This window comes from Lonchura striata, chromosome 7 (genome assembly GCF_050655825.1).
Source record: "Lonchura striata isolate lonStrDom1 chromosome 7, ASM5065582v1, whole genome shotgun sequence".
Lineage (NCBI taxonomy): Eukaryota > Metazoa > Chordata > Aves > Passeriformes > Estrildidae > Lonchura > Lonchura striata.
Window position 1 is genome coordinate 19,980,810 of NC_140709.1, and position 27,366 is coordinate 20,008,175.

Here is a 27,366-nt window from a genome sequence, read left to right on the forward strand (position 1 = left end):
CATAAATATATTGAAATTTTTATGGTCAACCCTATTGAACTTTGTCTTCATTTGTGCCATCTGTGTTCTGAATCTTGACCTCACTAAATTTCTTTTGATTTCTTCCTCAACACAAAATCCATTTATCTATTATTACTTAGCGCTTCATTTCCTTTCTATTTTGCATGCAGTCTCCTAAATACCTCCTGAAGGTAAGAGTCTCAGTTACTTTATTGAGAACTGTAATCTTTCAGCAATTATTTTAGTGTCTAGAAGAGTATTCTTAAGTCAGTGTTAGAAATGATTGTATGGAGCAAAGTCTGGGAAGTGTAGCACAGGTGCTGACAACAGCATTATCTGGTTTATACAAATGCCACCTGGTCAGAGCAGATGGTAAACTGCCACAAAGTAAGTGAATGCTAAAATGCTGTTAATGCTCCATGCAAACAGGATGCTGGTTAATTTTCTTTAATTTTGTTGACCTGTAATATAGCAACACAATCTGCTTGTCATGGATAACCACAGTTAGACTCATTCAGAAATTCTGGTTTCATTTTTATAAGAACATCTGTACTAACAATATAACTAAAATCTATAAGGAGCAGTATGTTCATTGTCCATGTATATCCTCTAAAAATAACCCTTCTGCAATGCTGAAAAAGTGGTATGCTGTGGCAGTTCAGCAGGATAAGATTGCTGAGATTCTTGGCATCAAAATGGCAATATAAAGTAATTAATAGTAACCATAGTAGGAGAAGGGAACAGACTTACATATTCTGAGACTACCCTTTGTTTACCACTCATTATCCTACAGTATATATCCATACATGAGCAAAATGACACAGTTCAATTTACTTCCTGGCTATTACAAATATGATAACTCTTCTTACAGATACAAGTCCTGTTGGAGTTCATTGTTGTGGCAATAAAAGGAATACTTTTTAGAAATCAGTTCCTAAAGTATTGCAACTTGACAGCTGTTTCACTGGCTGAGTACTATACTATCATAAATTTATAATGCTCTTACACAATGAAAAAAAATTCAAAATGCTTAGAGACCTCTCCAAAATCAGTGTGTGTCCTGCATCTGTTAGAAGCTGGCCTTGCGATCTCTGATAAAGTATTCTGAAGTACTCACACCTGAAGGAATGACTATAACAAAAACTGAACCCAGCTTTCGTAGGCAAGGTGGGGTGGGTCTGCAGTGTTTCTGAAACAGTCCTAACCATCAGAGTTTTGTCTTCCAGGTTGACACAATGGAGGTTATGCGGCATCCTGAGGAAACAACTAACATGAAGCGGCAAACTATGGCTTCCTATTTTAGGGTACAAAAATTAAAATGAAAACAAGCATTTTGATAAGACTGATAGATATATGTAAAATATTTGTGGATTAGTAAGATCAAAGAGCAATATCAGAGAACTTTTTTATTCTGTTACAAAGCCTCTGTTGATTCATAATTTTTTTTTCTTTTTTCTTTGTTTTGTCATACTTGTATTTTTGTTATTTCACTGAGTACATTGATAACAGAATCTAGAGCTTAGACTATTTTCTGTCTAGAATTCTAGAGGTCTAGAGCAGGTCTCATTATAAAGAGAACACCAATTTTGTGCAAATAGATGCTATCACTAAAGTCTTCATATTTTTGCACAAGCTGAGGCATACGTACCTTTAAAGATTAAGATTTTTCATTTATGCTAATAAGTAAAAAACAATACATCTTTTGGAAGTGCTGTTGTAAATCATACAGGTTGCCATTTTATCAGCAGTAATTCTGTCTGAGGTAATGCACATTTTGATCTAAAATATTGGAACTGGAAGCTTAGGAGTCAAGAAAGTGCAAGTCCAAGACTCTTGGTTACTGTTTTTTTCTTGCAATTATTGCAAAATGGAAAAGTTTTCAGCAGTTGGCTCTTGGGCTGAATTTGTGCCATGCAGAATAGGGACGTTCACAGAGTTGTGCAAACCAATGTGAGTCAAAGCTTCAAGCTGCGTAGGAATACCTGATTAATTAGTTTTGTAGAATAGTGTAAGGAAGGGAATAGAGGAAGCTGTTGTATACTGAGATGTTGCCCCAGTGTGGGGAGTGCAAGGACACTGACATTCCAACTTGTCATACAGGTGTGCACTTAGAGTGCTCTTGCACAGAACCACACAAATTCCAGCTCTATAGGAACTGTAAAAAGAAAAAGTATAATGGGGAAGTGAGTGTGAAAGTAGACTGTAATACACGTGCAACCTGCAGCAGGGCGACAACAATCAGCTTGGAATTGTATGTGATTTTGAGACATGTACGGTTATATGAGATTGAACATAGTTGACAACACATACCTGTTGTACAACACCTTAATGAGGTGAGTATACAGCAGGAGTATCAGTATTCAGAGGAGTCAATGGAAAAAAATATATATGCTCTGATCAAACATATTTTAGTTTAAAATGAAACGGAGTGAATTGCTTTGTGTATCTAGGGTGGATAGGAAAAGAAGCAATGGACCTACATTTCAGTGGCAAGATTTATGTTAGATGCTAAGAACTTTATGAGTACTCATGATAATATAACAGTTGAATAGGTTTCTAGGGAGACTGTGCACTTTATATTCTCAGTGATTCTGAAAAAATAATGTAAAAGAGATGTGTCTGAAATGTTAAAGATACATCTAGTTTTCTCTGTAGACGGAGCACTGAATGCATGACTTCTTGCAACCCTTTCCTGGGTTCAAAAATTCATTTGTTGTGAATTTCAGTGATTGTTTCATGGTAAAGCTTGCATTTCTGTTGGTCAATCAAATGTGTCTACAGTAGAATTATAGTTAGGACAGTGTTCAACTTTCTTTTTTTAATGAACATTCTTCAACGATGGAAATGTCATATAAGGAGAAGAGAAAGGTGTAAGAAGGAAGAAATCAGATTCAGAATATTTCAATTTTTTTTACAACTAAAAATTTTTAATAGGTTCCATGTTCAGCTGAAATCTTAAAAGTTAATAAAAAGGCAATGGAGATTAACATTACATATATATATATAATCAAGCATTACAAACTATTTACAAATATTAATCTCCTGCTTATGTCATTCCATTGCAGTTTTTAGTCAAGTATGTGTATCTTCTTTATTTTCCTCTCTAGTATTCCCTCATGGATCTTTTATCCAAAATGGTTGTTGGACAGCCTCACTTCATCCGCTGCATTAAACCTAACGATGATCGAGAAGCACTGATGTTTTCTCATGAGAGAGTTCTGCTGCAGCTACGATACACTGGAATTCTGGAGACTGTCAAAATACGTCAAAAAGGATATTCTCATCGCATCCTCTTTGAGGAGTTTGTAAAAAGGTAAGACTTGTATAATAGGGCTGTTTTTCTAATATTCTATTCAGTAAGGTATATTCTATGTTTAAGTACAGAAAGTTGTACAAATGTTGTTCGTAGATGTGTGGTCTGAATATCTAATGAGGACAGGGACTTTGAGAAATAAAGACTTCAAGAGATATCTGATCTCTAACGGGAAACAGCGTGAAACCCACAGTGAACATTGCAACACAGCAAGCCTATCCCCATGGTTCTCTCTGTAGAGGCAACAAGTGGAAATTATGCATCCTGCTCTGATAATTCAAGGATTTTGGAAGGTTAGTAACCTTCAGCCATCATATGAAGAATGTGCACGTTTAAGAATGAACAGATATAAAAGTTTCCGATTTAGCTTTGCAGAGTAATTTATCTTAGAGATATCGTGACTTATAATCAGATCTCTGCTCACCCTAACCCTTCTCATGGCTGCTCTTACTGGCTTTAATACATATTCTCAATCTCAAAAAGTTATAAATTTTATTCAGGAAATGCTATTATCTTTATGATGGCAATATAGCTTCATGATAATTATGGTTTCCTCTACATTTTGAATGTGTGTTTATATAGTATTTACTGGTTTTCAGTGTGTAGGGCTGGCAATTCAACAATGAGCAGAAGCACTACCATTAACCATTTAGGCAACAGTAGGAACAAGTAGTGAATGGCTTGATCAACCATGGTATGATATTTTTTTAAGTGGAGGTTGCTTATCCAGACAATATGGAATTAATGAATCTACTGAAAGCAAGTCATTAGTCTTACTTCAGTGCCTGATAAAGTCAGGGAGAAAATTATTCTGGGAGGTATTGAAAAACACCTGAAAGACAAGGCAGTCACTGGTCATAGCTAGCTCAGCTTCATGAGAGAAAAGTCTTGCTTATCAAACCTGATTTCCTTTTATGGCAAAGTAACCCACCTAGCTGACCCAGGGAAGCCAGTTGATGTCATCTTCTTGGATTTCAGTAAAGCTGTTGATGCTGTCTCTCACAAGATTCTTCAGGACAAAATGCCCAGCACATAGCTGGATAAATTATTGTAATGGGGGAGCACCTGACTCACAGTTTGGGCACAAAAGGGTTGTAGTGAATGGGGTGACATCAGACTCGTGTCCAGTCACTCATGGGGTCCCATAGGATTCCATCCTCAGCCATGTGCTCCTCAGTGTCCTCATAAATGGCTTGGATGCAGGCTGGAAGTGATGCTAAGCAAGTTCACAGATGATACAAAACTGGGAGGAGCTGTTGACTCCTTGAAGTCAGGAAGGGACTGCAGAGAGACCTCAACAAATTAGAGGGCTGGACAACACCAACCATATAAAGTTCAGCAAGGGAAAGTGCCATGTTCTGCACCTGGGATTGGGCAGCCCTGGATGTATAGACAGACTGGGGAATGAGGTGCTGGAGAGCAGTGCCACAGAGAGGGACCTGGGGGTCCTGGTCACCTGGTCATTGGTGAGTTGGACGTGAGTCAGCAGTGTCCTGGCAGCCAGGAGGGCCAAGCATGTCCTGGGGGCACAGGCACAGCATGGCCAGGCAGGCAAGGGAGGGATTGTCCCCTCTGCTCTGTTCCACTCTGGAACAGCCTCACCTTGGATATTACATGCAGTTTTGGCCACCACAATAAAACCATACAGAAGCATTAAAACTATAAAGAAGCATCCAAGTACAACAAAGATGGTGAAGGGCCTTGAAGGGGAGCCATATGTGGAGCAGCTGATGTCACTTGGTCTTTTGTGACCTTACTAATTTTAGTAAGGTCACACCATTCTAGAGCACATTGAACAGATTAATTTTTGTAATCATTAATGTATCTTTGCAGCATCCTGAAGCGGCTGAAAGCAGAATTATTAACCTCAACTTTTATTCAATTTACATGTAAGTGAACTAAGATTAACTCCAGAGGAATTAGTGTAAATTGAGAGGAAATTAAGCCTTTTCTTATCAGGAGATCCTTTTCATTCAAAAATGCACTGAATTTGTGAACAACCTTGAAAATGAAAGGTAATAAAACCAGCATTGACTGTAGCTTTCCATTTCTGCAGATAAGAGCAAGTTGTGGTTAACATCTTGTCAATTACTCCCCAAGTTTTTAGTCCAACTTGATGTAATTTGTTAAGGAAAGAAAGTCAACACAGAAAGGGAAGGAGAGGGGAGTGGATTTAGCAATTTCCACAACAGCAAAAAAGACTTCTGAATTCAGAATATAAGCAAGGGCAGGAGAGGAGATGTTCCTGCTCCTTTGTTCAGCTCATACTTTATTTTAAAAGAAATTCTATTCTCTTTTGCTCATGCAAATAAAATCAAATGATACTTTATAAAGTTATCAGTGGAACAAGAAACATTTTTCCTCAACATACATCTATGACTAGTCAAGTGTTTTTAGGAACTAAGTAGTTGAATACATAAAAATGTTTGAGAAAACAGGTCAAATGCTAAACAGATTGTCACTTCTTTGTTCATAATCAAAAAGACATTAGGCAAGTATGAAGAAGAGTTTCAAAATGTCAGTAAATATAAGGATATCAAAGATTTTTTTAAGCCAGCAAGTTAATTGGTATTTTGATCCTTTTGAGCAACTGAACAACAAAATGGATGAGCCAGCATTTTTTCTCCCTTGATGTTATTAAACAAATAGGTGTGCTTCTTATCTGCCTGTTGAATAATGCTGTTTTGTAAACTCTTAGCAGGAAATATGCGGACAAAACAATCAAAGGCAGGGAACAGACCCATTCAGAGTTTATCAGGGAGGTAAACAAAAGATAAAGCTCCACTAATGTTACTCTTTACTGTCTTCTGTTTTCATGTAGAGCAGATTATTTGCAATCCTGGATGTAATTTATTGGGTTAAAAAACAGATGGTGAGAAGAGGGCTTAATTGTAACTCATTCACACAACGTTTCTTCAGCCAAGTATATTACCATCTGTTTTATGTATATAAATATACATATTCTTTTACTTAAAGTTGGAAAAATGTAATCTGCAGTCCCTGTAAACACTGTATTCCTGTCAAGTCTTAGACACTTTGTCTCCCTTGGCCCTGTCTTGCACCCCATGACATCATGCATCTGTCTTACATTTGCTGTGAAGCAACATGGCCCATCTTGCAGGCTGGAATCTCAGATTTTAGGTACAGGTTATTAAGTTGATCAGTCAACCAGGTGTGCCTGAAATGTGGGGTCATGTGATGACCGTGCACTGCGTAGCAGTTTAAGGGAGTTGTGCTTTCTCATGGGGGCCTGCACTTAAGGTCCCACTGGAAGGAACACTCCTTGCTGAGTGCCCCTGGAGCTTCACATGTCATGATCTGGTGTGCAGGTATGTCCTCATCACATATTCTCCAGCTGGATCCTCCTTTTATATTGCATATTCTGTGCAGTGGGTTGAAAGATAAGGGACTCGGTAGCCAGTGGTGCTAAATGCTGTCATGCTTGTATTGCTTCGTCAGCTCATAGGAATGTGTTGAGAACTTGCACAAGTTTCATGTAAGGATTGTCTTTTTTCTTTCCTGCCTGTTTACGTTAGACATTAAAGTTTTTGTACTGCATTAAGATGCAGGGTAAACTTTTACTATAAGCATTACCTATTCCACAGTAGTCAGATGATGTTACTCTGCTCGTTCAATCATGGCAATACCAGTGCTATTACTGCAACAGTGATCCCAGTGAGGATGGTTCTGCTTTTTCAATCTCTCAGGACAAATTTGTATAAGGTCACTGTTAGTACACATGGTATACATAGTTTCTAAACCACCAGTGTTACATTTCTCATGACCACATAAAGTCTCATTGGCCTTAATAAGTCACATTTTGCATGGAGTAGAGCTAGGAATTAAAACTGGTCAAACATTACAAATCCTGTAAAGCATATAACCTCAGTAAGTGCTTTCTTCTAACACCAAAAATTTGATACACTTGCTTATTATGCAAAATCAGGGAAGCACTGAATCAAATTAGAAGTCAATAGACTTGCTGCAGAGAAAAAGTGTTTTCTTTTAAAATGATGCATTTTTAATACAAGCCTACTTTTAACAGTAAACCTGCATTATATCAAAATTCATAAGTGGTGTCTGTAAACAAAATTTTAACTTTGCCTGGTATCTTGATTTTACTATTATCTATGGAAATGTTTATTTGTTTCAGTGGCTTTAAGATTTCACCAGATCTATAGAATGTTCCCATACACTTTAAATATGGTGAACTACTGTAACTTCCATATATACTTTCTAGATGTTTCCCATTCACAAAACACTGGTAAGTGGTTGCAGGATGGAGATTATATGAAAACATTAGGAGCAGAAAGTCTGCTGGCTGCTTATGAATAGTATATCCACATTGCACCAAATTATACTTTTCTTAGAGTATTTCTATGATTCTGTATTTCTCAGGTGATTTACAGCATAAGTGCTAGATATCTGTTACTAAATTTCAGTAGTATCTTAGATGTTGTATTGTTTTTATTTATGGTTTTTATTTATACTCTTAATATGGAGTCAAATGTAATTATTTTTGTGAATTCAGATTTGAAAGTTTCAGAAAGAGATGAAATACAACCAATACAAGTAAAAAAAAAAAATTGGAAGTAATTTTGCAGATCTTGTAGTTCTAAAAAAAATAAAATCTAATTTTTTTTTAAATTTCCAGTTCCAGAGCTGAGATGGAACAAATAATCTTGTGATGTTGAAAATCTTTCTGCTGTTGCTTGTGATCTGACTAGAAAGGGGTTTTGCACCTCATGCTTTTCACATATAATTATCCATTATCCACCTCAGGCCATTACATTTTAGTAGCAAGACTTGTTTTAAGAAAAAAGGTTAGTCATTACTGTTTTGAGTTAATTATGTAGAATTGATGCTGCCTTTAAGTCTGGAATGTGAAGGGAACTTCAATAAGAGACACTGGTATAGTAGTTAATGGTGCTGTTTAAATGCATTTTATGGAACAGTTCCACAGTTTAGACTTTAGGGAGGGGTGGGAAATGGAACCATTTATTTACAGTCAGTTTATTTAATCTTAAACCACCAACACTAAAATGCCTGGTCCCTAATCAGATAGTTAATGCATAGCATCTTTCTGAAATTTTCCATATCTTAGCATACTTGGGTATCTTTAGCATTTTACCTTACTTTACATTCTGAGGTTAAATTCAAATTTTAAAAAATGTTGGTTTATTTCTAATGACTAGCAAGTACAGTTAATTACATTTTAATGTTAGTTTTTTCTGAAATAGTATTCTCATCCATGAAGAATAGTATGTGTTGCATAGTAAAAACTATTAGTTAAGAAATGCAGAATTCCAGAGTTTCATCAGGTTTGAGAAATCAGTTCTTCTGAGGGGAAGTTACTTCCCTCTTACTTAGTCTGACTGCTACTGAAATTGCGATTAGTCAAGTACTTTTAGGAAACATGTAGATGAGTGTGTGCCAGGTGTAGGAAATTTTCAAGCAGAATGTATAACCCAGGAAAAGGATATATTTTTACACAAATATGTGTATGTTTATGAAATAGCACATGAAGAATCATAAAATACATATTTTAAAATTACAGTAAAAGTATTGGTTTAATGTAAAACACTGAAATATTCCTGGCTACTATATTTTGTGCTGAAATAACGAGTGCAAATATGGAAATTAAAAGGTAGAGTTGTGAAATTTTCATCTCATCTGAAAGCAAAGTTGATTTCTAGCCCTACTTTTCAGAAAATAAGTTTCTGGTTGCTTGGTGATAGTTGCAAGTAGAGGTCACTCTGTGATCTCTGCCCAGTAGATTTATGTAAGTATGACAGAGATGAAATTAGACCAGTAAATCAAAAAGAACAGTTGTATATATCCCAAAGCTTTTTTTCAGGTGTATTCTCTGCCATTTCACTATATACAATATTTGCATGTTTTTGCCAGATACATAAAGGTGAAACATTTTACCTTCCTCCAAAATTTTCCATAGGGCCCATTGCTGTACAAAGATTTTTAATTAGATAAAACAAACAGATGACCCTGTGTGGCACATGCTCTTCTGCCATACAATTATCCAGAGCACATCATGTCAAACTACTTGGATGTCTGTAGTTATGTGATTCAGTCATGAAAACAGGTACTAAACCAAAGTGTTTACTTAAAAGCACTCACAAAACACATGGATTTGAGCTTTGGAACACAGATTTAGAGACCTTATATGGTGCAGAATGCACACTACAAAAGGAGTTCTGGAGGAGAAATATTTTAAAATAAATAGCCAGTCTCATATTGGTAGTCTTTGTTTCTGATGAGTACAGTCATTTCTACCTTACTTTTCATGGGGGAATGGCCTGAAGTTGTGCCAGGGGAGGCTTAGGTTAGGTATCAGGAAAAGTTTCTTCACCAGAGGGTGGCTGGACACTGGAATAGGCTCCCTCTGGAAATGGTCACAGCACCAATCCAGACAATACAAGAAGCATTTACCAATGCTTTGGGGCACATGGTGTGATTCTTGTGGATGTTCTGTGCAAGGCCAAGAGTTGGACTTCATCATCCTTGTGGGTGTCTTCCAACTCACAATTCAGTGATTCTGTGACATAACTGGAAAGCCACAGTAAATATATTTAACCAGGTATAAGGTGTCTTCTGTGCCGTAGTTAGATCAATCAAAATGTTTGGAAAATCACATTTAGAGAAAGTTTTTAATAAATATTGGGTGACAATATGTTTACATACAGAAACTGTAGTTATTCCCACATAGTTACTCCCATGATTTGTAAAGTTCTTGTCATTCTGAATAGCTTGTTTTCTTAGACTATAGATATGTTTAAATTTATAAAAACATTTTTTAAAATAGGATTTGATAAGAACAATAATCATTGTTTTATTTATGGGTTTTTTTGGAGCACCAAAAGAACTACATTCTAGATCATGAAAGAGCAATTGGAGAGGGTACTATCTTTGACAGATAATGAAATTTGTCATTAACAAAATGTTGTGGTCAGGCAGGTAAATAACACAGTTCAAAATACTTGTTATTCAGATATTTGTCACAAATAAGTCAACTTTTCAGTAAATGGAATGCCAATGGTAAGATGAGAATTATGAGATTTCCCTTGAATATTTTATTGCATCAGTGCTATCTAAAAATTATTCCATGGTTTTACAATTCCCATCAATAACATTTCTTAAAAGATACATGAACAACCAGTGTCCCTCCCTTCCTGCCTTCCTTCCTTCCTTCCTTCCTGCCTGCCTTCCTTCCCTCCCTCCCTCCCTCTCATGTGTAACTCACAAGGCTATCTGAACTGGCTTTTGAAGCAAACAGCAATTTAGTATGAATATAACTGCCCCCATCTATTTGTCAGCTATCTGTTGAAATTGTGTGACATCAAAAAATATTTGTGATACATATATTTTAAATCTGAGTTTTATTAGTGCAACTCAGTACTGGCATCATTAACTTTTTTTGTTTTGTAAAAATTGGCATCATTAACTTCAGTAATAAGGTGGAGGAAATGTACTTTCTTCTTTTGAATACACCATATCTCTCCAAACCTACTAATAGTCATGGGTTGATATTTTGAAAGACTTGGCTAAAGAATTTGCAATGTCATGTTGTTGAGAAAGTCACTACATTAAAAGGAACTCACTAATGCATAATCTGCTATCAATATGCAGAGTTAGGTTAGCAGTGTCTCCAGTTGGTGAATATCTATGTGTCTGGTCCAGAACATATTCCAGTACTTCTCACTTCAGATGTCATTTTGTTCCTGTTTGATCTTAACTGACTGTTTTAGTGGGTTTTTTCTTTCTTGTGACAACTGGAGCTAATATATAGAGATTAACTGGAACTAATAATTGAAAAGCATACTCTTCTGACTTAAAAAAATTAAAAGAAAGTGTTGCAAAATTCTCAATTTTCTAATTGCTTCTCCATATTTTCTTCAGTATAAGGTGGGATATTTTCTTGACTCTGTGTGGCTACAGAGGAATCTGTCTTTGAGATTCACTGATCACATTCTTCGGTTCATGTTTTAAAGAACATCTGGTGGCTCTTCCCCATGCTAATAATTAGTAGAATGGTTTGCTCAACCTGCTAGTTCCTCTCAATCCTAATGTAAATAGAGTAGCGCCTTTAGAAATATAACTTAATACCAAGACAACACATGGCAGCTAATAAGTGAGAGCTGAGGTGGCACAAGTGTACTTGTGCTAAAATAACCTTAAATTTGTAAACTAACTGGCACATGTTCTAGCTGTTAGTTAACGTAATTGTCTGCTAGTAGGTTTACTTAAATATTATAAAACCAGTCTTCCTAAATGCAAAATGGCTTATAGGTAGGAAGGGACTGGTTCTTAAATAATTTCAAACATGTTTGTATCCCTTTTTCATTAGCTATATGTTATTTAGCATAACTGTTAGGAGCTACTCTTTGCAAAGGAACATAGGAAAAAAAAGAAAAGACAATATTGTTTAGTATGGATCTGCTCCAGACTCATAAAATTGATCATAATAATTCCAATTAATTGTTTATCCTGATAATTTATATGTTCAAATATCTATTTATGACAGCTATGTCATGATTTGTGAAGACACAGTTGTCATGAAGTATGTATGAGTATAATGAAGAATTTGGCCTATTAATTCTACAGATAAAGTTTGGAGCTAGCAAAAAACAGTGGAAGTATATATTGGTTGTCAATTCAATTATTTCTTTACTATTTTGCAGGTATTACTACCTTGCATTCAAGGCACATGAGACTCCCCTTGGTAGCAGAGAAAACTGTCTTGCCATTTTGGAGAAATCTAAACTTGACAACTGGATTCTTGGGAAAACCAAGGTATAGGGTGCTAACATTTTCTCACGGATAGTATACTTTTATAAATCACGTCTAATAGTGGTTCAGAAAGTACTGCATGAATGAACAAAAAAGGAAATAATTTGCTCCACTTAGCTTCCCAGGTTATGGAAGTGCCCTTCCAAGCCAGCTTAGTTAGCGCTGCAAGAGGAGGGGTACATTGGGTACCTCCCCAAAGTGCATTCAGCACATGGCTGCCTTGATACAAACAGTACCTCTGTCAGTGCCTGCTGTTGTAATGACTTCCTGAAGTTTCCCATTTTTCTTAATAATGACACAGCTGTTGCAATTTGAATGTCACAATTTGACCCATCATATGAGCCTGGCTGGTACCATTATCCATTCATGGAGTTTCAGGTAAGCTCCTCCTGGCTCTGTCAAAATCCTTTGTTGATGGTTTAAAATGGAGTGAATGGCTTCTTTTAAAAGGATGTTATACAGCACTTTGAGTTGTTTTACATTAAACAAAGGAAAAACTGTGAGAATTTTCTTGCCCAAGATCCAGATAAAATGTATGTAAGCACCCATAGGACTTGCCTCCTTAGGGAGAATGCTTTTAGACAATACTATGTCTAAAACCAAATTCAACCCAAGATTTGTGTTTCCACTGACAAGAAAGGTCATTTTTTCAAAATTGTTCATATCTGTAAAAATATTACTGTCCAATCTACTTTTTAAAGGGGATAAATATGGGATTTCTTTTCACAGGATCACAGAATATTCTGAGTTGGAAGGGACCACAAGGATCATCAAGTTCAGCTCCTAAGTGAATGGCCCATACAAGGATTGAACCCCAACCTTGGTGTTACTAGCACCATGCTCTAAGCAACTAAGTTAATCTTATGGTTAGCAGTGGGGTGGTTATTATCAGTGGAATAAAGAAGTTCCACAAGTACACAAGAGCAAATAATTGATTCAAAAGATTGCGATGCTATGTACAATCAGTATTTTTTCTAGTTTTCTCAGCAATTTACACCCTTCAATAGGCCTGCTGGAGGACTAATGAGAAGGCAAAATGGAACAGGTTATAATACTGATTGTAATAGTGATTTTTTTTTGTTGTTTTGATTTGTTGTTGTTCCACTACAGGTATTCCTTAAGTATTACCATATAGAGCAGTTAAATTTGTTCCTGCGAGAAGTTATAGGGAGGGTGGTGGTCATGCAAGCCTATATCAAGGGATGGCTCGGAGCAAGGAGGTACAAGAAAGTAAAAGATAAAAGAGAAAATAGTGCTATTACAATACAGTCAGGTAAACTATCATATTCCCTGTTTTACTAAGTGTCTTTGTATTTCAATCAGTTAAGTTGCATGTACATTGTTAATTTATTAATTATGGTTTACTATGAAATCTAAATGACTGGATGTGTTTTCTCGTCAGCTCATTGATGAAGATATTACTGATTTACTTCTAAAGTGTCAACATTTAGGAATGTCTTTATTTAAATATTTTAATCTTTTGAATGTGATGCCTGTGCACAAAATAAAAATATTGTTAGGTATGTCTATAATAATATGCAGCGCATAATTGAAATGCAGTAGCACATGTTCCTGCCTGTGTACCAGAATTGAAGACATACAACAAAAAATGGGCCTGAGAGGCTGATCATCAGTAATTTAGCAGGTTTCCTTGTAGTGATTTGGGGAACTGTGTGAGCAGGAATGATGACACACCCTTTTTTGGGGGCTAGGATATCAGTGAGCACATGCAATTAAAATTTGAATGAGTGAAGTGGTGTTTGAAGTTGTGAGGATGTGAATACTGCAGTCATGAACGCAGAGTTCAACATGTGAGTGGGTGGGGAAGAGCTATTGGGGGTGGGGGCTGAAGTAGTTATGGCAGGAGAAATGAAAGTTGCAGCACATCTCTGACCCTGTAGACTCTGTAGCAATTCCTTAAATAAATGTAATTTCCAGCACATGTTTTTTTATTTTTAGCCTGGAGAGGATATGAAGCTCGCAGGAAGTACAAGGAAATAAGGAACAGAAGAACTGATGCTGCTATACATATTCAGGCAGGTAATTAAAACAGTATTTCAATTGCTAACACCTATTTTTCTGTGGGTGATTTTGCATGTATCAGTGTCTATAGCCAAAAATAAAGTGAAGTCCAAATAAAAGCTGTCAAAAATATTACTTCTGATTATTTTTGCTTCAGTGTCAAATGATGTCAGTGACAGGTATCATGGACTTTGGACCTTTTATAAGGATTTATCTGGAAGCAAAATATAATAATTAAAAGCTGTTAGGTTAGTTCTTGGCTAAAAGTGTGGATAGAAGACACTAGACGTGCATTTCTCTGTCTTTGTTTGGACCACTGATCTTGGCAGATTGCCATGTTTTTGTTTTGACTGCTTGCTGGGTTTGCCAGCTTTGACCAATCTTTTGACAATCTGCCAGACTCCTTTGCAGCCATATCAATATGAATTTGAATAAACTTTAAAGAGATTATTGGAGGAACAGGCCCATAGGGCTGTGTAGGTCTCTAGTAAAGAGCAGAGTACCATATGGCACAGAAATCTAAGAAGCAGCGTTGTGTATGCTGTGAACTCAATGGTGTTTTCAGATGCTGCCAATATGAAGCAGCCTCCATATGATGCAGTGCAGTACACCTTCCATGTCCAACTGCAGGTTCAAAGATTGTGACTGATAAAAAACAACTGTAGCTAATGTGTTTACAGATAAACCAAGATACCACTTCTACCAGTTTCCTGTGTTACAATTCCTTAAGCTTTATCACCTCTTGTTCTGTATCTTACAGTCTGAAATCAATATGAAGAATATTTGTTGTAATATTCTTTTACTTGTTCTTAAACCATTTCCAGTAAATTAATTCATTTTGGTGTAGTCTAGTTTGCTACTCTGAAATTAAGTGTTGCTGAGACTTTCAGGAGAAAACAGAATACCATTCTAGTTACCAAAAGGAAAATAATATCATTAGGATCAAACAATAATTTGTAGCTTTGCTTATGTACTGTTATGTAAAATCATGAAGCTCTAGGGTTAAATGCAGTATATTCTATTAAATGGAAGAAATTTTTTCCTGTTAGCAAAAAGCACTGAAGGCTTGCACAAGTACTCCTCTCTCTCATTCTTCCTCTCCTTTATGTTGTCATTTTCAGTGTTTTCATGATAGCACAGAGAGTAGATCTTAAAGTATCCCCCCAACCCCCGCCACTATTTCCTGGAGTATTGGCTACCTTTGCAAGTATATACATACCTGGACTTTGATTACAGCGGTCTTTTGTTGAAGAAAGGAAAGTGAAATTGTTAACCCATGACTATCTCACTATTACCAGCTCCTTAAGATGAGAGTTACCTCAGGTACAATAGGAAGCTTGTGTGTACCATTATTACTTGGAGATTGCAGGGGACATTCTGCCTTAAGTTTTATCAGACAGTTTTCTACCTCTTTAGAGGAAGATACTGAGGTGGTCTGCTGTTAGCACACATGGGAGAGATTCAGAGCTCTGTTGCTTCCTGCCATCTTTTAAATACTGTGTGAAACATGGCAGAGCAAAGGCAGTGGGAGTGAACTGGGACAGTTGAACCCTCTGGACCTAATACTGGAGAAATGTTGTTAGTACTCTTCTCTTCAACACACACAGTGGTTTTTTTTGTAACCTGGCACTTGACTGTTTCAGTGATCAGCCTCGGTGAATAAACATTAAGGACTACAGGGTTAAGAGTGACAGTGAACCTTTGTGTATAATTAGGCTGGCTTCTCCTCCTGTCTTTGGTACTCTAGTAGAATGGGAATAATAATAGCAGTAGCAACAACAACAACAACAATAATAATAATAATAATCCTCAACACTTTTATGTCTGCCTTTGGAAACCTATATTTAGGACTTCTTATTTGAAATTATTTCTTGTGTCTTCTCTTCTCAATATGCTAATTATTCTGTGTTTCAAATCAAAGCTTATGCTTGCTAATCATGGCCATCTTCCAGGTTTTAAAATACACTGACAGTTTTTGCATTGTTTACATAACATTACACAGTCCAAGTGCCTAGTGACATGGAGACAAAAGGTACTCGAAATCTCTCCCTTCTCTGCACATCTTACAGTGTGGGTGTAGTTCAAGGCAGCTTTCTAGTAAAATGGAGTACAGTCACCTTTGCAGTTTTTTTTTAAGAGCCATTTCAGGCACTGAGATAAATTGTTTGCATTCGTCATCCACATTAGCAAAACCATATAATTAAACTATATGTACTTCCCTCTCCTTTCCCTCCCCCCTGCCCCACTCATGCAGGCCTTGGAATTTAGGAAGCATTTGGCTTACATGTTTCTACAGAACAGCGCATATTGAAATTTGTTTTCCTTTCATCTCTTTCCCAATAAAAGCAGCCGCTCAGCTTATCCCTTTAGCTTCCTCAGAACTTCCTTTCAGAATTCCCGATCTATTACAGCACATTCACATACCAGAAACAAGATGCCTTTTCATGCTGTCAACCTTTTTCATCTGAAATGTAAATTAATTCTTGCTGGTACGCTTTGACAGAGATCAAAGTAGGGGTATTAACCTTATTGGGCCTTCTCCTCATCAGAATCAGTTCCAAAGACTGCAAGGGTAGTGTTAGGAGGCCAGTCTTCACTGTTATCTATGGCCCTCCTCCAGGCAGTCCTCTGTCTACAAGTCAGCATTTCAAAGGCGCTGATTTCTTTTGTAAATGACCTTATCATTACTTTAAACTGTGTGAAAAATGATTTGCCTGAATAATTCTTGCAGGATTATCCTGCTCATTTTAATTGTGGGGGGACTTCATTCAGGTTCCAGGATATTGTTTAAGTGGTTTTGACAGCAAGTGATCATAGACTGATAAAAAGGAGGAACACAGCTCCTGATTGGAAACCTCTTGACTTGTTCAGATTGTTCATTTTTTGCGAGTCAGTCTTTGAGGTAGGCTGCATTTGCATTTTAAAAATAAACAGATGCCTTTCAAATACATGAGCTGGTGGTCTGGAGATCTCTGTGGGCCCAGCAGTTCACTATCCATTGAAGAAATGTTGGAAGAAAAAACAAACTTAGAAAAAAAACAAACCTCACAATATACATGAGGATAAAATTATTATAATAAGTGTATTATATTACAAGAAAATAGTCATTCTTTCAGATGGGGAAAACCCTCACTAGGAGACAAAATATTAGTGAATTTAAATTAAATGGGGAAGAAAAAGCTACCCTACTTCAGCATATTTGCATCTCAGGTTCTCAGAATATACAGATGTTAATAGACTAATGGCTAAAATGGTACACAGGAATAACAAGGTCTTTCCTCATACTTCCAGTCACACTTTCTCAAACTGAAGATTAGAAAATGCTACTTTTTAACTTAGAAACAAATGGTAAAGAATGATTTTGTGTTAAGTGTTTGAGTTGACAATACTTTGTATTTCTGAATATTTCTTTGTAATTGTAATTTGCAATGTTTCAATTCACATCTATATGAGAGGGAAAAATATATTATCAAAGATTTTTTTAAAATTATTTTGCCATATTCACAGCTGGTTTAAATCAGTGTATATCCACTGAATCATCTGATTGAAATGTTGCTTCATTGATTTACCTCACATGCAAGTCTCATTAAATGTTTATTTTAGAATAATTAGAATTTAAAGCAACAGATAATACAATTATGAAAGTATGTTTTCTAGTTATGATAGCATGTATTTCCATGCAGTGTGACTTGTCCCAAAGACTTAAGGGAGGATTTTAGTCTGGTTATTTTATTTGTGAACTGACATTGCCAAAATGCCAAATGAGTGGTGTATGCAATTCATTTAGATCTGAGGTGACATCACTGAATTCATTTTAATTAGGTCCACTTTAGCCATCTGGAATATACTGTGCAGCTCTGGTCAAGACTGAGTTAAACTATGCTTCCAGAGGTGAGCAAATGACTAATCCACTGAGCCACCATCTCCTCCTCCAACACGTGCTCGCACACTCACCATATGTCATACTCTATTAGAAAATTCTTTATCAAGAACTCTAGATTTCGCCTCCTTTTCTTAAGTAAGAAATGATGGATGTTCAGAAGGAAGTATCCCCTTGTAAACTGCTTTCCTTCTGTAACTTCTGCAGATTGTTTATATTGCAGTGTTGCTTACATCTCTCTAACATGTACTTCTGACAAAATTTATTCCTTTTTAATAAAAAAGAAGGACAGAGACAATTGCAATTTACTGGTTTACCTTTATAATAAATGTAAGATTTTAATAAAGACATTGCCTGTGGGACTTTCAGCAGCAAAAATATAGTGTTAGTTTCAGTAGAAGACAAGGAAATATTTTTGCATATTTATTCCTGTATTTATTCATCTATTTGTATTGCTGTGTGTGTACATGCACTCAGCTAATACCATTGTATAGCTCTAAGAATTACATGAGTAAAATGTTCCAAAAACTTCTAAGCACTTCATAAATATATCTAAAAATGTTTTAAAATTTTCTTGAAAATGACCTCTAAATAGCAGATCTGTTTTTCTTTTTTGTAATCAGTAGTTTTCTTTCTTTTAACTACATTGTCAGTGTAAAAAACGCTGAAGACATGTTTCTCCTAATGGCAGCTGAACTGATTTATCATATTATCTTAATTTCACAGTCATGGTAAACACTAGTTTGTACAGGCTGCACAGCTTTGGTTAACTTTACTCTTCCATCTCTTTGTGTCCTGTACTTGCTTATGGCATCCAGTTATGCTTCATGTTTAGTATGTCTCTAGTAACCATTAAAGGCCATTTTAGAAAACTGAGAAGGTCCTATAATTTTAAACTATGGGGGTTTATATTCCATCCCCCTCTCTGAGCTAAGCTATGTCAATGTTCAATGTTTCTTCTGATTTTGAGGAGAAAAAATGGAGGCTATTCTTACTGGATTTCATGCTAAAATCAAGAAGGGACAATATACAATAAAATCTCTTCATTTTCCTTGCTGATACTGCCATAATCATCTTCACTTTTTTATTTGACCAAGTCGCAAGATCAGAGACTGTGATGCATGGTGGTCACAGCACCAAGCCTGACACGGTTCAAGAAGCGTTTGGACAATGCTCTCAGGCACATGGTGTGACTCTCGAGAAGGGTCCTGTGCAGGGCCAGGAGTTGGACTTGATGATCCTTGTTGGTCACTTCCAACTCAGCACGTTCTGTGATTCTGTGAATTCTATGTCCAGGTGTTGATGTGCATCAGTGACACCAGACCTGATGACAGCCTTAGTGAGTCTTGCTAATAGTCAGTGTTTGTTGCTGATAGTTACTGCTTCTACATGAGAATTCATAACTTCCTTCTCATAATACTTCTGCTGGAGAACTTAGGAGGTTTTTTTTCTATTAAACATGCATCACTCAATATCCATCTAGAGAGGTGAAAGAGGGAAGTATTCATGGCACCCAATAAAAGATGTGACTCTATGCCTTCTACTGCTCATTAAAATTAATTTGGCATGGAATGAATAATCACATTCATGGGCTCTAATTTCTCTCAGATGCTGTTAGTTAAGTTTCTGAATGCTCTTTTAGCTAGACAAATTAAGAAAGTGATGTGCTGTTCCTAGGAAATCAACTACCTTCTCTTTAGCAAGCATGAACTTTCACTTCTGAGTTGCTGTTACTTGCTATTTTAGGTGATATGACAGAATAAAAATGTGTCTGTGTAGAAAAAGTCTGTTTCACATGATTTTTCAATGACTAGAATTAATCCTTCTACTGTTTTAAAACTACTTCATCTCCTTTCTTTATAGTTCTCTCATAGACCTGTGATTGTTTAGCTTTGATCTTTTTATACTGTGCTTCACAATTTGCTCTGTAATTATATATTTCCTATGGGAATCAGAAGGCAAATGCCTGGACTTTCACTATCTGGAATTATGCAATAGTGTGTGTGTAGTGAATTTTGCCTTGGTATTTAGACCTTAAGACCTTAAAAGTTTGTAACTGCAAGATATCAAATTTCAGACTCCCTGAGGTAAATAGATTCTTGGTTTGCTAGGTGCTGAAACTGACAGAAAACTCTCTTTGTGTGAGAAATGATCAGTACAATAAGTAAAAATTCATATCCTAATTTGTGGCACATAAAGCATTTAACACCAAGTTACTAATAGAAGTGTTAAAATTAAGTTCAGTTCCTATGTTGCTTGTCAGATCCTGTAATCTTTGGCTATGTAAAGATCAGGATTAAAGCTACTGTTGCTGGAAAGTTTGGAATATAGACTGAATAAGGTGAAAATGAGGTGACAGCTGGTAATCATTCTTCTTCAATGATGCAGTGATTGTTCATGGAGCAGTAGCAACATGAGTCTGCTAATTTCACACTCTTTGAGCCAAGTGCTTAGTGTCAAAACCAGCACCAGTCAGTAATGCAAATTGCTGTGATGGAGCAGCTTCCCAGCCTCTTAGACTCCCCCAGTAGAATTCTCTGCATATGTATTTCTTTTGAAACATTAGAGAGCCTGTTAATAAATATTGAAAAGATGCAGTCCTACTAGTGCTTGATGAAGCTTATGAGACTCAAAGAAGTTTGTTTACCCTGTACTTCTGCTGTTCCAGGAGTCAAAAGTAGGAAAAATACAGCTATTTACCTTTCAGATTCAAGGTAATTGGAAGAAAGTTAGAAACCATCTTGTGGGAAGGTTATGTTGAAGAGGAATTGATTTTTAAAATACCTATGAAAACAGAAGATAGGGCAAAAACTATGTTTAAGTCAGCTATAGCAGATTTTTACAGTGGATGGGGCAAAGACCCAAATGGTTATCCTGACATTAGTAAGAGTCTGTGATAAAAGAAAAACAATATTTAAATATAAAATCACAGCAAATATCAGGGTTGATTTTATAGACACACATGCAAAGAAGTATTAAAAACTGAAAAACTACTAAAGATAAAACTGAAATTTATCTTATCAGTTCATTTATTTCAGTGCTTCCTTATAGTAGTTCATTGACTGATTGACATGCAGCATGTTTCAGCTGCAGAGAGGTGCCTGCTGGCCAGCTGTCTCTGCTGCTGATAGCAGAGTAGGATTCTTGTCTGGTCAGTAGGGGATAGTTAAAGATTGGAAGCCTGTTCATATGGGACAAGTGAGAGCTTGCCTCATCTCTATCAGATAGGCAGACTTTCCTAGTCTGATTATTAAGGGTGGAAAATTCCTCAAGCCTCAGGATACCTAAGCTCTGTATTTGGTTCAACACCTCAGCAGGCCAAACTTCTGTCATGCCTTCTGTAAAGTGAATGACTGTTTATTTTCATAACCTCTCATTAAAAGGCAATTTTTGTTGCTTCTTATCCCAGAAACCTCAGTGCTTTCATAAAAATCAGAAATGTGAGATTCAGAAAAACCTTGTTAATCTTCTAATCAATTTCTCTGTTCCTCAATTTGTTCAGTATTTGTCCTGCCTCCCAATTTCCTTCAGTGATCTACAATGCTGATCCTGATCCTACATGAGGTTGCCTTAGACCTTATTTCTGTGTCTATCTGTGCCTGTAATATGTAATCCTGGACCCCAATGGGAGGGCTGCTCTTCTCCTTTGGGTATTTTATTTTCAGAATTACTCTGGTTTGCATGCATTTAGTGTGTGTAAAAGCTTTTCCTAGACAGGAAATATTTTTTTAAAAATCGTATTTCCTCAGCTCAGTTCACTATTCTTTTACTTACCATCTCACTGTTAGAACTGCAGTCCTGCTGGACTAAGATGGACACAGCTCCTTTCTCTCACAACCCTCAGCCTTATTCAGCAACTTCTTGTTGTATACTGAAACAATGGCACTGGTACTGTATTTACTTTTTCATTATTCAGTCCTTTCTCCCCTTCAGTATTTGTACTTAAAATAATGCTTGAAATAAACCCTACAAAAGAAAATTTTAATTTTTTTGAGTTCAAGTGTATATTGCAGCCTCTTTAGTTCTTTGTCCTAAGTGCAGTATGCATCGCTATCTGTGGTTTGTGCTGGAGATTTGTTACTGCTCACAGGTGTAAAAAATTCAAGACAAAAATATAGAAATAGTTATAGTATTCAGGTACCCAAACCAAGAGACAATCTGTGGAAATAAAGGATGTAGATAGTCTCAAAATGTTATTAATTTTCATTTTATTTACCATATCATTCCACTATGATTTTTTTCTGGTTGGTTTTTTTTGTTTGTTTTTTTTAGAAATTGTATAAATTCTAATGTCTATACATTTTCCCCTGATTTTATGAGAGGTATTTTAAATGTTTTATCATGGTTACAGTTAATTTAAAAAATAGGAAAAGACTAACTGAATATATCTGTCCCTGGCTCTGTACCCCACTGTCCCACAATAAAAGAAAGTAAAGCTTCTGATTCTGTTAAATTATGACTGCCTCAAAGGGAAGTTGTGATTAAAGAAGTTGTTTTGGGTGTGATTTTATTTTAATACATTCTGAGTTTAATTAATTTTTAAATTCGACACATTCTCTGTTTGAGGCCTGTTTTCCTTGCCTGCACTGTGCCAAGTGGTCAACAGTGAGAGTGTAAGGCCCCGTAGAATTTCCAGGTGTTGGTAACTTTGCAAACATTGGAGTCACTCTTGTGGAGTGCTAACTGTTCTTGTACACTAATTCAGTAAAAGCTCGGAACATTCAGGTCTGTGCTGCAGAGCCAGTTTCAGCTTCTCCAGAATATTTCTGATTCAAAACTATGTTTTTTAGCTTTTAGAGGATATATTGTTCGTAAAAACTACACAAAATTGAAAACCAGCATGGAGTGTGTAGCAGATCATCAGCTTACAAGCAGCTGCTCTACTTCTGATTTTGGCTGTGAAGAAGACTGGTAAGTTGAATCCTTTTTTTGGTATCTATTCTTAACAAAATTACTTCCTCACACAATAAGGTCTGAAAGGAGCAGATTTGTCATCATGATTCAGCCAGTTTTTAGAAAAATCTGCCATATTCTGACCACCTACTGTAGGTTAGCAAGTTCTCCAGCTTAGTCATCTCAGTGATCTCCCAATTGATGGAAATGTTTCATTTGCTATGGGTTGCTCTCCTTTTTTTGTGCACTTTTTCTAAGTACCCAGAATACTCTAGATTGCAGGTGATCAGCATTTCAGCATTCACTGCAGTGCATGTTATTAAATGTTCAAGAGTAGAACGTTACCCTTTTGTGCCTAAAAACCTCCATGCAGACCAGCAATGAGACAGGGAAAAGAGCTGTCAAGAGCAGATGGACACTTTCTGTCACTGACAAAAAGCTTAGGAATGCTGTAAACCATGATGGTGCTCTCTTTCTTGAAGAGAAGAGTATTTTACCACTTTAAGTAATGGATTCACTCCAGACAGGTCTTCCTGTGACACTTCCTTAGGTATGAAAGGCAAAAGGGATCTGTTATATTTGACTCACCAACATTGTTCTAGGATGGGTGGCTGCATTTCCAGGACTAATCCCTTTCATTAGTTTCAGTGACTGAGAGTTACAAGATCGCTCCTACTGAAGCCATTCTGGAGAAGTTAACAGTTATTTCTTTTTCCATGTATGCTCATAGCAGTGAGTTTTGGTAACTTCCTTACTAATTCTGGTATGTGCCCTAGAACTTTGTTCAGCTGTAACCACTTGCATTCTTGCAGGTTATTGGTGCTCCACCATCTTTCCCTTGAATCAAGTATTCTATTTCAGCAAGAAAAAGATTCAGACCATTGGACAAGGACTAAATAAATAAATAAATAGTTTTTGTAATGATTTTCAGGGTGAAGAACAAGCCATTGCATTTTACCATCGTAGCTCTGTTTTGGGGTTGTTTGACTGCTCACTGGGGATTGAGATTCTAATTTATGATTCCCTTCATGTGCAGGCAGCACCTTCTGTTTCTTTAAATCTTTAAGGTGTGTGTGTCTTGTGATCTCTTTAGGACTGTTGATGATCACCTGTTCATTTGTTCTCCAGTCTGCACTAATGGTTGAAAGCAAGAGCTAATAAGATGTCTACTGTCAGTTTTCTTTGGCATCCAGAATTATAATTATTTACAATGTAAATAGGCTTTTTCATAGGCTTTCATGTTTGGAGGCACAGAGCCTCTTTAATTTTTTTATTCACTTATTTCATGTATAGGAATGGTTCTCTTCTATTTTTTGCATTAAAATATCTCTGGAACTCTTTGTTACTCACCAAACAAATTTATTTAGATTTGGTACAACTTGGCTTAATTGTACATCTTTTGAGACTCACAGAGATTTTATGGTTTGTTTACTGTTGAGGTGAATTTAGGCTCTTGTGTTGTAGCACAAATGCCTTTAAAGACATTTAGCCACCAAATTTACATTGAAATCAGTGTCTAAATGCATTTAGATATCTGACTTGACGATGTCTGTGTAAAATACATTGGCAATTCAGGTCTTGCACCCAGTCCTGGTTGCAGTTTACAGTCAGATAGATAAATAAATTCATCTTTTGCCTGGAGTTGGGAAACTGCCATTACTGCTGGCAGTTCTTAATTTATCCCAAACAAAAACTGCACAATATTTGCCTAATCCCATGCATTTCTTAGCAATGGCCTCAGGTTCCAGTGGTTTCAGAATCCTGGGACTAAATCCAGTAACTTAGTTGCCATAAATCAAGCGTCACTTTTTCATGTAGTTGTAACTGGGCTGTTGTTTTAAGCACATGGCTGTTCAGTCATACAGGAGGCTTGTAGGAAACAGAAAGGTGCAGATGCCTAACATAGTAGGTGGTAATCTGATCCTAGAGAAGGCAGCCTCAGTGTGGCTTCACGTACTGTGAAACAAAAATAAAGAAAATAAAGTTCTATTTTCTCTTCATTTTCTTTAATTTATATTAATTTGGTTTATTTTTATTTCCTTTTCATTTTTTCCCTTAACTGGTAGTTCTGAAAAATGAGAAATGAACTTTTCATTTCTTGTTGTATGCAGAGGAGTATAACTTTGCAGTTAAATGTATGGCAACCTGCTGCTCTTTTAAAGATCTGTGTAAAAGCTGAGTTATAGTGTTATACATAAAGCACTCAGTTTTACTAAGTCATGAATTTCAAAGTGTTCAGAAGAAATGAGCACTTAATAAAAATTAATTCCATAGAAGAAATTGAATCTCTACACCTAGTTCATGCTCCTCAGTCAGTGAATGCAGGACATAAGCACAATGAAGCTGATAAATGACATGGCTTTCTAATTAAATGCACACATTTGTTCATTTAGCATTACATGTTAAAATGTTTCATGCATTTATATGCTCGACTTGGTTATCAAATGCAAAGCTGATGTCACAGGTACTAAGGATTAATTGAGAGTTGGCAAATATACTCTGATTGGAGTAAAAATAGATAATGTAAATATTAGCAGGGCTTTGTCTCATTGAAAAAATATTTTTCCATTCAGTTCCACAAAGCTGTGGAAGTGTCTGTGACTCCTGCTGAAACAGGATCCTGAGAATAATTGTGCACCTGGGAAGCTGACACAAAGTTTTAATTATTCCCCAAAAACCATGCATGTATGAAACACTTGCCAAGCCTTTTTTTGATATCATCAGCCACTGAGAGGAAGCTGCAGACCTATGTGGCATCAAGGAACTGAACCACAATCAAGCCTTAAAAGGGGCAGTTATTTTAAAGTCAAACATGATCAAGACAAATAAAACATGGTTCAAATGAGGAAAGTGGAAACCTTTCTGAGCCATTTTTACAACAGCTGAATTGCAGATTTACCATTCTGTACAGAGCTGAATAGACAGCAGAGGAAGGAGGAATGTGATGGGGTTTCCTCTTTCACAAGGAGAGCACGGACACCGACCTTACTTAACGTCTGCCTCCATTTTGCAATTGATCATTGCAGAAATCAAAAATGCTGCATTTTGCAATTGCCTAGCTAAAATTTCAGGTTAGTATTAGGGATCTTTTGAGCTAATTAGGAATAATATATGGAGAAGTGAGAAGTAATTTTCTAAAACATCATGTGATTTGAACTTTTTAGATTGACAGATCTCTAGTGAATATATTTTTCATAAATATTCTTTCTTAGCAAGCTAATCTACAGTTCAATGACTAAGGACCTTAATCTATGCTACCTTGTTCATCTTCTTGTTCAGTCAGAGCTGTCATTCTTAAATATCTTTAAATCCCTTTAGAATCTCATCAAAGTATCTGTAACCTGCATGTTCCACCATCATCATCTTTTCCATTTCCTTCCCAAATGAAAATTGTGTTAAGTAATACTGATTTTATACTTCCCCAGGAAAACACTTACTGTATGGTTAATTACTTTCCTCTAGCTCACTGTACTATAGCTCAATGACTGCTAAACATCACAGTATAAGATAGTTACATGTATGTGATCATCATACTGTGTTGTATAGAAAAAGGCATTGTTTTCACATAGTGACTTTGTTACACATCAGTTGGGTCTGTGACTATAATTGTGTGTCAGTGAGTATCCCTTGCTCCTTGGTTTCTTTTGGAGCTCTGTGTGTTAAGAGTAGAGGATACCGGACATCGACACCAGTTCATACTCCTGAACTGAGTTAATTTGATTTTTTTTTCCCTGTATCTTTCTCTTGTTACCTGTTTTGTATTATGTCCAGGCTTTGGTCAGCTTAGGTTTTCAAAACCCTTATTTTCAGTAATGACATTCACACAAGCCTTACAGAATCAAGATTATATAAGAGAGTCTGTACAAAGCTACGCAGGCACACTAATTTACATGTTTAAAAAATTATAGACAAAGAATAATTATCCGCATTTTTATTTTCTACAGGAAGTATGCATGTAAAAGTCAAAGTTCTAGAAATGAGTCTATTTCTGCTCTCTAATGACTTGACTGATTAAGCAGAATCTGATTACTAAATTTGTGTAAGTATTAAGTGGTAGTACAAGGGCTTGAGAAGGTAGGATTGAAATTAGAAACAGTTACATGAAATGTAATGAACTGCAATATGAAAGTCAATAGTGCTCCAAAGTTTACACTGGGAGTGTACATTAGCAGTGAGGATGCATCAACTCACATGTGCATCATTACATTTTCTCATCACTGTCAAGATTTGGTTAAGGTAGTATATTAGAGACTGCCCTTGAAGAAAAGTCCATAGGCAGCAAAAATTATCACATTTCTCTATAAACCATGGTAAAGGATGGTGTCTAAGAAAGATGAAAAACTAAGGCTCATATGGTATCATTTCTCCAGTCATGAAAGGCTGATGTGAAAACAAAACTCTTGATTCTGTTGAGAATCAAGAGAGAAATAATGGGCTTGCATTGCAACACAAG

The 27,366-nt window shown here is 36.3% G+C and overlaps 1 protein-coding gene across 7 annotated transcripts in view; it reads left to right on the forward strand.

Moving 5' to 3' along the window:
* Positions 1 to 27,366, forward strand: part of MYO3B (myosin IIIB) — a 197,044-nt gene that overhangs the window by 121,558 nt on the left and 48,120 nt on the right. For 4 of the 7 annotated variants that reach the window (XM_085584405.1, XM_085584407.1, XM_031505414.3 and 1 more), the window contains 7 exons: positions 171 to 191; positions 1,227 to 1,304; positions 3,108 to 3,313; positions 12,010 to 12,121; positions 13,229 to 13,391; positions 14,078 to 14,158; positions 22,811 to 22,931. In XM_085584405.1, the coding sequence (XP_085440531.1) occupies positions 171 to 191; positions 1,227 to 1,304; positions 3,108 to 3,313; positions 12,010 to 12,121; positions 13,229 to 13,391; positions 14,078 to 14,158; positions 22,811 to 22,931 (782 nt within the window). Of the gene's footprint in view, positions 1 to 140; positions 192 to 1,226; positions 1,305 to 3,107; positions 3,314 to 12,009; positions 12,122 to 13,228; positions 13,392 to 14,077; positions 14,159 to 22,810; positions 22,932 to 27,366 lie in introns of all 7 variants that reach the window. The other 3 variants (XM_085584406.1, XM_085584408.1, XM_085584410.1) reach the window with 2 other exon arrangements.